The sequence below is a fragment of the Ursus maritimus genome, unplaced genomic scaffold (genome assembly GCF_017311325.1).
Source record: "Ursus maritimus isolate PB19 unplaced genomic scaffold, ASM1731132v1 scaffold_1, whole genome shotgun sequence".
Classification (NCBI taxonomy): domain Eukaryota; kingdom Metazoa; phylum Chordata; class Mammalia; order Carnivora; family Ursidae; genus Ursus; species Ursus maritimus.
The window spans coordinates 19,071,129-19,084,409 of NW_024423343.1; the positions used below are offsets into that span (position 1 = coordinate 19,071,129).

A 13,281-nucleotide genomic window follows, 5' to 3' on the forward strand; every position below is an offset into this window, starting at 1 on the left:
CTATTTCTCTGTCAGTGTGACTGCTTCACCTGGTGGAAACTGCTCCTAGGCTGACAGTTTAAGAAACCTTTTGGAAAGACTAGTTCCGACTTCAATGTTATATAGGCTACATTAAGCAGAAAAGCAGCTATCTGATGATAGAAAAAAGTAAACATTAGAGCCATCAGAACTTAATAACCTTTTTGATATTTAGTAGTCTTTATATGTTTAAGAGGCCAGACATGGCTTAACCCTCATTAAAAACATGCTTAGGAAGGGAAGGTGTTGTTACTATTCCACAAGATGGGAAAACGGAGGCCAATATACGTAACAGTGTATGTAAGTGTATGTAACAACAGGCTGCAGGGTTTTGTCTCTATACTTTTAGTTTCTCAACACTATCTCACCACAAATACACTAACGATCCTCTGGAATTTTCTAGGATATTAAAAAAAAAAAAAGAATACTTAATTTATGACAAGTTACCAAATCAAAAGTGAACAAAAGCATTAACTTCTGTTTTAATCGTAAGAGTTACTCATGCAGGTTTTACAGGATTCCATCAGCCCGAGAAAGGCAGTGCAAACGCAGGCGGTACCAGAGGGGAGCTCCATGGGGGCAGGCTCTGGTCTGCACCCACTCATGCCTGCACATGGGGACTGGCAATAAATAGAGCTGAGTCAATACTGAGGTTTTCTTCTAATCTTCCTTTCAACGCACCCTCTAGATATTAAAAAAAAACAACAACAACAACAACAACAAAAGCACAGCAGCAAACCATGTATTTTAAGTCCTATTTGAAAAAATTATTACATGGTGAGGTTCTTTCCTTTCTGTTCTTAAATACTCTTTTAATATTCCACATATTTATTTCACCACTTTCCTATAGCTGGAAGAAAGTCTCTATCTGCAAACTATGGGAACAGAACAGACCTCAACACCTGTGTAAGCACACTGGTTTGTATACAGGCAAACGACAAGTAATGCCATGTGCAGTTCCGATCTGGTGACCACAGCGTCACCGTAAGGTTGTCTCTTTTATAGAAGAGGAAGTGAAGGGAGAGGTTAAAGGTCACAGAGTTTGTTGGAGGCAGAGAGACCTTCGGTCTCACCTTTGGGGTCTTATATACCACTTCTCCTAAATAGTCTTGGGCGGGGGATAACGGGCACATCCCATAAGAATTTGAACTAGCATGCTGTCTCTGAGCTACAATATTGTACCATGTGCACTATGGGTACTTGGAGGAAGGGGAAATTAAATGTGGAAGAAAAAAACTTAGCTCCTAAGATTTAGTTTAATTCCAAGCTTAATATTCTGAGATCTAAAAGGGCCTTAGAGCCAAACTTATACCCTGTTTAACTCCTCTGCTCCTTCCACTTGGCAAAACCAGCCAACACTTCCCTGTTAATTTCACTTGCACTGTTAACCATGATTCACTTTTCCACTGAGTGCTCCCTCTTCCAACCTGACACCAGGAGATGGGTGTCAACCCATCCGTCCTCACCATCAGACTTTCCCGCCCTAGCAGCAGAGAACTTTCTGCCTTGAAAAGGGTCTTGGGCAAAGTAGCAAGCTTCCTCTGGTTATGACAGGCTGGTCACTGTTTAACCAACAGAGAGAGTCATTTACTGTGCACTCTGCTCCAAAACTGTGCGTGTTACTTGCCCCGCCCACTTGGGTGGATGGGGTTGGTTCTCAGACCCTGCGGGATCTATAAGAATAGCACTGTGTCGTGGAGCTCCAGTGTGCAGAAGACACAGACTGGAAAGGAGATCTCAGAAATCCAGCTTTAACGCTTTCTTTCCAAACTGGGAAGAGTATTATCATTGTGCCTGCATCTTAAAGAGAGAGGACTGTCTGGGGAGAACGATTACACAATTTTGAGTTGTCTGTTCAAAGCTTTAATAATTCTTTTCAGGTAGTCATTTTATGGCTAAACAAAAGTGGGGCCATAAAATAGTCGCTTGTTCCCTTTTGTTCTTAATCTGGTCAAGAGAAGACCTGGCCACTAATTTTTATAGAATCAGCCTTCTTATGTTTTATGAGACTTGGTCTTCCTCCTGAAGCTTTTTTTTCAGGTAAAATCATCCTGAATATAAATTCTCTACATATTTCTTCTTCCCTTGAACTTATGAGGCAAATCAGAAAAGGTTTTGGCTCTTCCCTTGAATTGCTGGGACAGATAACTGCAAATGAATAACTAAGAGAAACGACTGCCTATGGCTCTTGGGACATATTTGTTTAATATCAATTTTAGTTTTATACCAAAATATTGAGAAAGATCCTGATCTTTTTTTTTTTTTTTTTGCAAATAGCCTTTTCATTGAATAAATTTTAAATATTTCAAAAGTGCTTCTCTTAATCAGAAAGAAAATAGAAATGGCCATATCTTCATTTACCAGATTAAGGAGAACCTAGCTTGTTAAAACTAAAAGATATCTGAAAACTGATTCAGGAACTGAGTCATACTTCCTGCTCTGAGACCCAACCACAACGTGTGCACACTGGTGTAATAGCATTTTCTTTCTTCCATAAATGGCTCTCCCCAGAGCAAATACACTTCAACAGGAACCAAACCTGCCACTTTAGCTATATAAAGAAGCCAGTGAATAAGGCATGGCCATCAAGAATTTCAAAATGCATGGACAACCTTTCTTATTTCCCTTATGGTAGTCATAAGGAAGAAGGGAAACTTAAAGTGGCCAGCTCTAAAGAAGTTTAAATCAAAAAATTTAAAGGGTGGATTTGTGCCTAAATTCCCAGAATGAGAAATTAAGACCATAAACTTTAAAGGCCAGAGCTACATGCCTGCTTCACAGTATTACAGAAATAGAATGGAACCCACCTCAGTCTTGAGATAGCTACTTTTTAAGTAGGCTCCACAACATCGAGCCCAACTCGGGGCTTGAACTCATACCCTGAGATTAAGACCTGAGCTGAGATCAAGAGTCAGATGCTTAACTGACTGAGCCACTCAGGCACCCTGTGATAGCTACTTTTATACTGGCCAAAGAATGTATTCTTTGGTGCATTTTTGGGGAACTAGAGCTGTTTTTGTTTTCATTGTTTAGGGAACATCTTTATTTTTCGGTAATAAAGAACAAGCAAAGAGCCAAAGCTTTTTCTGAAAAACACGCTGCTTTTTATCATTATGGAAAATGGAATCAAGAGCCCCTGGTTAGGTGAGCAAGCTGCCCAAGTGGCCAGTGCCGGCAGGAGTGGTCAGTGCCATAGACCTTCTAGAAGCGGCAAGCTGCTGATAAAGGGTGAAGAGGAAACAAGAGTCCCAAGGAAAATGATGTGGAACATACCTCATCAGCACCATGTGCCTGAAGTTCCTTGTAGAATTTCAAAGAAATACTGACCATCACTTTTGTTTTGTCTCCATTAGGATTTGAAATATGATAGAGGACTCCATCGAAATCTGTGAGGAAAGTAAATAAAACTGCTTAACTTGGGAATGGGAAATAAGATCTCAAAGCACTTGCCTACTTTGTTACAGGCCACAAGGAGGTCCCCCTTGGAAGTAGGCATTTAAGTAAAATGGTATTTATTTTAAAATCATGCAGAAAGTCAGCAAAAACACTGGGGTAGAACTATCAAGTACTTAGCTCTTCTAACTTCATTACAGCTTGGTGCTGAATGTATTTTTTTTAAAAAAGCTTTTGTTGTGATGTATTTTAAACAAGCCCACAATATAACATATAACGGACTCCTAATTTCCCCCATGTGACTTCAACAATTTCAACACACGGCCGGCCAATCTTCTTTCACTTAGATGTCCCCTCCCAATGATTTATTCTGAAGCAAATCTGAGACATCACATCACTTCATCCATAAGTATTTCAGAATGTATCTCCAAATGATTTTGGACACCAAGTGTCTTTTTTTTTTTTTTTTTAAGATTTTATTTATTTATTTGACAGAGAAAGAGAGAGAGAAAGAGAAAGAGAGGGAATACAAGCAGGGGGAGCAGCAGGGAGAGGGAGAAGCGGGCTCCCACCGAGCAGAGAGCCCGACCTGGGGCTTGATCCCAGAACCCTGAGATCATGACCTGAGCAGAATGCAGACGCTCAATTGACTGAGCCACCCAGGCGCCCCAAAGAATAAAACAACAACAACAACAACAAACAAAAAACCCCCACAGCTACAATACCATTGCCAGGCCTAAATTTTTAAAAACAACTTCTTAATATCAAATACCCAGTCAAGTGTTAAAAAAAAAAAAGGTTTTAAAATACTATTGTCTTATTTGAAGATCCAAACAAGGCCCACAAACTGCATTTGGCTACTTCTCAAGTTTCTTCTAATCTATATAAAGGCCTCCCCTCTCTTTGGCTTCTATCTTCCTGCAGTACAGAGAGGACTTAACCCTGTGTAGTTCCTGAAGCCAGGTGCTGAGTGCCATCACTTTAGGGAGATTGGGTGTTTCCAGTGGGAGGGGACAGGGATGGGGCCTGGCCTCCAGTCACAGCACTTCAGAGCTACAAAAAGTCTTCTGAGATCTAGTCTAGTACCCTCACTTTACACAGGGTGATTGTTTAACTCCTTGAAGTCCACACAGCAAGTGAGTAGTATCGGTATCTAATTCTTTATAGGGAATAGAAAGCAATAACCTCTCTCTGACTTGTTGAACAGGTCTCTAGTATTTTCCACATTTCCCTGCTACTCCAGTGCTAGGCAAACTGAGATGAAGGCTACTTGGAGACAGTAATTTAATATTTCCAAATTAAACAAACTTTAGTTTATACCACAACATTAAGCCCAAACTTTTAAGATATCAGCAGGTAACTTTACACAGTTTAATAAATCCATGAAATAATCATCTAAAACAAAGACCTCGAAAAGACCCGACAATCAAGGGCTAGTACCCCAAATCTCAAAACGTATTTTAGGATTGATTTTGTTTTTTATTTTTATATCATGCCTTCTCTTAACAGGGCTGAAGTAAGGACACTTACCTGCAAATGTTACTTCTACTGCTTCTGGTTTGTTACTGCAAAACAAAAGAAAAGTCCCTTAGTTAAGACAGTTGTATCGCTGTCTGCCTTCAAGTAGACTTGCTAAGACTCCCGAGCTTTACTTCAGATCGAGGCGTTCTGGACCAATCTTAAGCTTACTGCTGACCTGAGACCACAACTCATTTTCTCATGTACCTGAATCTGGACTCATTTAAGGTGGAGGATACAAAAAAGCAGCAGGACAGATACAGCTTTTGTTTCCCAGCTGCTGTCGAATCTCTGCCATGGCTGGCGTTTACCTTCAGTTCAGAATTCCTTTAAGACTACAATATGCACATCTGTACGAGAACTACGAAATGCTACTTTTGATTAACGTCTCCCCCACAGGACAGTAGTGATGCACGTGGAGGTAGTACATTCAGCAGNAAAGCTGCTAAAGAGAATGCAGAATGGTTTCAATTTACTAAAGATGAAAGGATAATTCCAGGCCATGAACAAAACAGGGAGTTCTATACCATTTCAAAGACAGTCTGTAAGTTTCCTACACGTCTTTCCCTCTCCCTTAATGTCAACAGAGTACTCACCACTCTCCTTCATGAAGCCCTCTTTGACTGGTTCTATCATAATTTTGTTTTGAAATTCCTGTGCTGCACTTGCATAGAAAGCGTAGCACAAAATAACACTGGGGAATCACTGGGACAGTCAAGACACCAAGTTTCCAGCTTTAGCTTTTCATCAGGACCATGTTTTCAGACAGATTAACACCTGTACCCTTTCGTTTTCTCACCTACTCATCTATAAAATGGGAGACTACCAGTGATTGTACCCACCTCATAGAACTGCTAAAGATAAAGCAAGAGAACAGATACAAAACAACTTATCCTGAAGGCAATGAGGACGGCCTGATACTTTCTGCGCAGCTCCCAGCTCAGCCTGGTACAGAAACTTCTACTCGATAAATGCTGCTGAGTTATTACCTCGGAGGCATAACATACATCCTAGCTATCAACAATAATGGTCAATTAACCTCCTGTGAAAAGCAACCTTACGTGATTTCCCCACTTCTCCTCAAAGCCCAATGGTAGGAAACAAAGAAAGACTCCACGGTTTTATCTCTAACTACCTAGGACTCCAATGATTCCACTTTGTTTTATGGACCAGCAGACAAGACACACAATTTCCACATTTATCCTTGCCTAATTTGCTCAAGACCTCACCATCAAGTCCATCTTTTTTATACTACCTCCGCTCCCTCACCTGTAAAGGAAACCACAACTGAACTGCCCTCTAGGGTTGCTGGGAAATGATGGAATACACAGGGTGGTTTATGAGTGTTGAAAGCTGCTGCAGATGCTACACAATACCCTTCCAGGAAACTGGCTTCTGTGACGCACACGTTGGCCCTGTTGAAAAATCAACCGATACAAGTCACATACGGAGTTCCACTCTACTCCTTCACAGCCATCCACGTGTGGTATAGGAGAATCCCTCTGGGAGACTCTAAGAATCGAAGCACCGAGTGGGTTTACAGAGAAGCAGTGGGCTCAGAATATGATGCGAAGAGCAAGAGGAAAACTTAAATCGCTTCTTATCTTTCATTTGAAACTATAGCCAGGAGACAAAGACAATGAATGGCCAACCACCATTCCTCACCTCTAAAAAGCAAGAGCAAAGGAAGAAGCAGCACGAACATTAATCCATGGCTCACTTGAATGAACTATGAAGAGGCTGCACAATGGGAGGAAGCCCCAAAGTATATCTTCCTGGGGAAGGGTGGCTCTGCCAAAAAGTCAGGGTGGAGGGTTGTGGAAGTCCATATTGCATCACTTAGTAGGTGGCTGGTTTTTTTTTTTTTTTTAATCCTTAGGCTTTAACTCACCCAACAAAGGACTGGGTTCCTCATTCTCCTATTTCATTAACAGGAGAAAAATTAGGTATAAATAAAAAACCTTAGGGTTCCAAGCTGTAAACATAAAGTTTTTTTTTTTTTTTTTTTTTTTAAAGTAGGCTCAACGTTCAGCATGGAGTCCAATGCAGGGCTTGAACTCATGACTGTGAGATCATGATCTGAGTCGAGATCAAGAGCTGGACGCTTAACCAACTGAGCCACCAGGCGCCCTGCCCCCCAAGCTATAAACATTTTAACTGAAATTCTGAACTTCTCTAGGCTGTAAAGTTCCCTAAGCACAGATCCCCACTGGGAGAAGTTGCTTAGGAAGAGCTATACTAAGGGGTTTGCTGCCTGACTTGGGAATATTTGTCAGATCATCACCATTAATATTTTAGTTTACTATTTATGGCTGCACAATAGGTTACAGAGCAGACAGGCTGTAGAGGAGAGCATTTGGCCAAAGGAGTCTTCCTGAGAGGTCATGTGGGAGTTACAACTCTGTGCCCCAACAAGCAGACCATAGCAAGAGTGAAATATACCAAACAGGACAGTGTGTCAATTCCAAGACTAGGGTGTTTGTTATTTACTTTTGTGGTTTAAAACCATGGAACTAGAGGGGAATAAGACTGGTCTGGGGGAAAGTGGACCACTTTAAGAGGCCCAAATGATAAATGGATTAAGTTATTTTGTTTTACCATCTGCTAAAGTTTCAGATGCTGGGAATGAGTTTAATCACAATAAAACCAAGCCCTTCAGAGCTGACTAGTCAACTCAAGTCCTGTCACTTACTGGCTATAAACCACACTCATGTTGCTCAGATGTTGCTGAGCCTCAGGATCCTTTTCTAGAAAATGAAGATTAAAAGGTTGCCGTGAAGACTAATTGAGATGACATGTGTACAGGAAAGTTTCCCAACCCATGTCTTGTGACTAAGTTACAGACACGCTGAGATAATGATCCTCACAGCCCTCAGGGCAACCCAGCAGCAGGATCTCTAGGCTAGACCATTTATTCAAGTGTGCCATACAAATACCATGTTCTGTGTGACAGATCATAAGTAAGGTCAGAAGTCACCAGTGCAGGGTATCTGCACAGTGCTTAATGCAGATGTCTACTCCCTCCACAGCTCCCAAGAGCCCTAGTTTTCTCAACTGTAAATGGGAACTGCTGTCACACAGGCACATTCTAAAATCAAATGAAGTTATGATTTCAAAGCTTATAGCAAAGTGTCTAATTCATAGACAGTGATCGATGAATTAGTTTTTCTTCTAGGTAGAGTCAGAAAAGACTAGACTTTGAAGCCACGGTTGGGAGAAGTTGTGGGATTGTGCTAACTCCCAGAATCAGGAATTGGTCAGCACTATAAGGAGAAACAGAACCCTAGTAGTATCAGTGTGGTAATGTCTGGAATCCTAGAACAAACCAGCTAGGTGAGTCCTCAGGGTTACTGACTGGATAACACAAGACACTAAAACATGTTCAATTCATTCAGATGGGTTTCAAAAGCTATTCTTAAAATCCTTAGGAAAAATTTTCTTCTATTCTTTTTCCAAGGAAGCTTCTAGAATGTCACCAACCAATAAAGAACTCCTGACAACTGCATTTTCCAATCCTCTTTTCTCATTAAGATTTTGGAATTTTACTCCTGAAGGCATCCAATTCCCCGTTCTGGGCATTTATGTGCTTCTTCTGCTTACCTCTTCTATGAGCTGAATGAGAGAAATTATTGAATTCTGCTATCTCACCATAAAGTTTTTGATCACTCTCCAGTTAATTCCCCTATAAGGCTCCCATCAACCTATTTGAGCAAAGACTAAAAAATGTGGTCCCTACTCTGCTAAGCCAGATCCCAAAACATGGAGAACAAAGATGATCTAAAAGCTGATTCACACAGTATCACAAGAGTGATAAATTAAGCACCTAAAGGAATTAAGATCCATTCCACCTGGCCTCATCCATTCTTTCAAGAGAACAGTTACCGAGCTAACTATATATACAGTGAGAATGCTGGGAAAGAAAGATGACCAAAGTGGTACGCCCTGCCCTTAAGGAGTCATCAGTTTCGTGGAGTGTAGCTCTGGGGCCTCATGCACGCAGCGGTGGCGAGGAGGTCAGAAGCCACGCAGCAGTATGCAACTATAACGACCTGTAAAAAGACCAACCAGACCATTCTATTTCTTCTAGATACTTAAAAAATGTCCCAATTCCAAATCACTTCAAACCAGTCTGTCTCTCTGAGGACACATGCACCATATTTAGGAATGAGAACAAGGTATCAGCAAGATTTAATTTATTCCTTTCTCAAATTTCTCCTCCCACAGTCCTTGCCCACCCCAACTGGCACCACTTGCTTACTGAGCTTCACTCCCCCTCACACAACCACAGAGCCCCACAATATGCACAGCTGTGGCAAGGAGCCAGCATGCACTTAAGATCAACAGCAATTCGCATCTGATAGCATTTCCTCAATTCTGGACTCTAGACTAAGTTGACAGGCCTAGCTTCTGAGGCTGAAACTGTTCTTGATGCGCAAACAGTATCAAAAAAATTAATCTGCCAGATTACTTCTGTTTTAATTGGGCACCTGGGTAAGAATTCCTAAATGAAAAGGCCATGCTGTTGACAAGACCTGCACGAGCTTATCTGCAGTGCTGAGCATGGCTTCTTAATCAGCATATTCTCTAAGTGTGCAGGCTGTTGAGGAGACAATTTACCAATAATTACCATTTTGTGACGATATAGGAACCATTCCAATAAGTCATTTTCCCAGGAGTGTGGTAGGAAAGAAATAAAAAGCAATTTGTTGGGAATGAATCTTAGGGTTTGTCGGAACTGCCTCCAAATTAAAAGGTGATCATGCCTAAATGTTCAACAGTTTAGATAACAACTGTTTTACCCAAAGGAAGTTTAGACTCTTAGTAGGATGTCACAGACAAGAAGATTCAGCAGGATGGTCTGAGACATCAGTTAAAAAAAAAAATCAACCTCAGGAGGAAAATTACTGCAACTGTATTCTGAAGCATATACCACAGAACTATTTTTAAGACTATCTCATGCTTGCATTTTCAGTAGCTGCAACAGTGCTAGTGCTGTTCAACAGAACTTCCTGCAATAATGGAAACGCTCTACGTGTGCTGTCCAAATATGGCTGCTACTAGCCACATGTGGCAACTGAGCACTAGAACCGGGGCTGGTGTGAGGAACTTAATTTTAGTTTTATCTCGCTTTCTTAAACTTAACTTGCTACAAGTAGTCACTGGCTATCATACTGGACACCACAGAGTTCTGAGATTCACTCCGGAAAAGGCTGCTCAGAACCATACCTTCCCCAACTGGTTTGTTCTGAGAAGCGTAAAGCCCGACTGCACTGCCCTCTCCCAGCAGGTTCCCACACTGGCAAAGCCCTTCCAGTTGCCAGGGTTTCTCCTCCAAGCCACTCCCCCTCATTAACATTTCTCTCCCATCTCCACCCTAACACACCTCACCCTTTAGCTCCTCTGTAACTTTTGCCAATAGGCTGTCTCAGAAAGGCCTCCTTTCTCTGTTCCTGCTTGGTGAACACTGATAGAATCCCATAAATGTTTATGATGATCACACTAGCCATTTTTTGCTGGAAGTTCTGGTGTAGCAGGCCTGCACCTTGATAAATGCGTTAACTACTTCACTGCTGCCTCACGGTGTATGCCTGGAAACTCACAGCGGGCTTGGCTTAGAAGCCATTTTCTGGTGACTATTACATCTGCAATCCCACCTACCTCCTACCTCCTAGGCCTGCTATCAGAGTCTCTTCAAAGATTTTCAGAGCGATTTTCAGCAGAATACGTTTTGAGCCCACTTACTTAAAGTCACATCTCAAAGGGAAGACAGGCCATAGTAAAAGCCAAAACTTGCTGCCCTACCCCATATCCAACATTGCTATAACATTTATTTTGTTAAGAAATGTCCTAGAAGGTCTAACTTATGCTTCCAGACTTGAGTGCCTATTTTAATTCCTCTGAAATGGTACTTTGTAAGAGTTAATTTTTTTTTAAAGATTTCATTTATTTATTTGACAGAGATAGAGACAGCCAGCGAGAGAGGGAACACAAGCAGGGGGAGTGGGAGAGGAAGAAGCAGGCTCATAGCGGAGGAGCCTGATGTGGGGCTCGATCCCATAACGCCGGGATCACGCCCTGAGCCGAAGGCAGACGCTTAACCGCTGTGCCACCCAGGCGCCCCTGTAAGAGTTAATTTTTTAAAAGGAAAAGAGCTGACGTTCTGGATAATGGGCTTCATTTTGGAATCACAAATACACAAATAGATGTGAATGTACTTCTACACTGCAAGGCACGCCTCTACTTGAAAATGAACAGGCATTTATCTTGTAGATCAGCTTATAACCACTCAGGTCTCATTCTTTGCTAGTCTGGACTCGAGAATGCATTTAACAGGTTCAGCTGTGAAAATGCAGAAGTTAATTTAACTTCCTCCTATGTGCTACACTGCTCAAAAAAAGTACCCAGCAATCACCCAAAATAAGACTCTGAGCTGATTCACTCAGACATTTAAAATGCAAAGGAACTGGTGAGACTGAAGACAAGAAGCAAGTTAGCTTAAAATATAAGCAACTGCAGCCCCTGGCAGGAAACAGTAGCTACTGCTTACTCTAAGCCCTACTTCAACGAAAGCCATGCTTTACTTCACAGATAAAATCTGTGACCTTATAAAACAGATAGGAGACACAATATGTTCAATTTAAGCAGTGGGTTAGAAGTATTTTTTTTAATGCCTCCAAGCCACAAGTTCATTATGAGCACTTAGAATTTCCCCCGCACCAATCCTTCCCCATCTGCAGATCTCCAAGCACTTACTTTTCTCTGACTAGTTCGCAGTTCACCAGAAAGTTTGTACTTATTTCCTCAACTGTGCAACCAAGAGGCGAAGCCCCAGCCTCACAATGGGGAAACGAGGCAAAGGGACTGGCTACAGGCCACCAAAAATTAGAAGCTAAAAGCCAAATCTTTGGCTCACGTTTTAAATATTAGAAAAGCAAAGCAGCTTTGAGGGAGGAGGTTGTTTTCCACTGATTCGTGTGTTTCACAGAGAAGCCTGCCTTGGAAATATGTGCTAACCTACCTTTTAAAAGGCCAATGGTTAAAAAAAGAAAAAAAAAAAAGGTTATCTGAGAACTTTATAGACTTTGGATGCTTGTAAGTGTGTACCTGGGCCAGGATTACCACATTAAAAATCACAGACCTGGGGTCTTGTATAAGAGTTTAAGATAAATGGGTGGGGAGAGGAAAATTAGAACCTCAGAAGAGAGATATGGGAGGGGTGTTGATGGGGAGACTACCAGCTTTGCTTGAGAAATATGTAACAAAATGGCCAGTGTGTCCTAACAGTAGGGTCCGGGGAAGGGAAACTAGACAAGTCCCGTTTTTCCGGCTGCAAGACTGGGTCTGCTTTCAGTCTTGCCTCCAGCTCCTTTAGACGAAGATGTGGGGGTGGGGGTGGGGAGCAAGAAGGCCGGTGGGGATCTGGGCCTGCATCTTCTTCCCTCCTCCAGTCCTGGGAATTCCTGGAAACTCCTTCCAACCCAATCTCAAACGGGCTTTCCTGGGGTTCAGAACAATGACGGGGACTACACAGGGAAGGGGTCCCCTGCACGCTCCAGAAGGCAATGGGATCCTCCGGCCGCAGTTCCGGCCCCAGCTGCCCTCACGTCCCACAGGTCTCCTGCCCTTTGGCACGCGCGCTCTGGTCCACTCGCCGCTTCCGCATCCTTCCTCCGAGCCTCTCCCAACGCATCTCTGCCCCTCACCCCACCGCGCCCAGTCGCCTCCCACGTTTACCCTGCCGGGGGGCCGTCCCCACACCCGGTCAGGTCTCCCACCTCGTCCCTCCAGGTCTGGAGGACTGAACGACACTGCGGACTAGCGGGGGTCAACTCTGCCTCCCCCGCCACCCACCGGCCCCGGGCGCGCGCTCACCCGGCGGCCGCGTTCTCGAACTTGAGCGCCAGCGTCTCCTCGATGATGCGGTTGTTCACCTCCAGCAGGATCATGGCGGCGGCTGCCCCGGGCAGGGGAAGGAGAAACAAGGGAGGGTGAGGGTGAGTAAGGGAGGACAGGACGGAGGGAGCGGCCCTGCTGCCCCTGAGGAGGGGGGTTGGGTGGGGTAGGAGGTCAGGGGAGAGGGGAGAGGGACAGGGGTGTGGGGAGAAGGGGAAGACGAGAGCGCTCGCCCTCGCACGCACTGACTGTGGAGACACCCACCCACCCGACCGACCTGGCCCCCGAAGCCTGAACCCGCCTGCCGAGCCGCCGCCGCCGCTGCCGTCTCACCGACAAGCCCGGTCCCCGCCCAGCCCCCGGCTCCAGCCGGCCACTTCCGCTCTCACACCCACTTCCGCTCGCTGCCCGGACGCGCGGCCCCGCGGCCCCGAGGCGCCATTTCCGCTTCGACCCCTC

At 43.7% G+C, this 13,281-nt stretch overlaps 1 protein-coding gene across 1 annotated transcript in view; it reads right to left on the minus strand.

Annotated features, from left to right (window-relative positions):
- Nucleotides 1–13,238, minus strand: part of ARPC2 (actin related protein 2/3 complex subunit 2) — a 28,195-nt gene extending 14,957 nt beyond the window's left edge. Inside the window, exons 1-4 of the mRNA XM_040640742.1 lie at nt 13,100–13,238; nt 12,802–12,883; nt 4,942–4,976; nt 3,292–3,404 (exon numbers count right to left, since the gene is read on the minus strand). Of these exons, the coding sequence (XP_040496676.1) occupies nt 3,292–3,404; nt 4,942–4,976; nt 12,802–12,875 (222 nt within the window). The 5' untranslated portion in view covers nt 12,876–12,883; nt 13,100–13,238. The remainder of the gene's footprint in view (nt 1–3,291; nt 3,405–4,941; nt 4,977–12,801; nt 12,884–13,099) is intronic.
- Between the last annotated feature and the right edge of the window lie 43 nt (nt 13,239–13,281).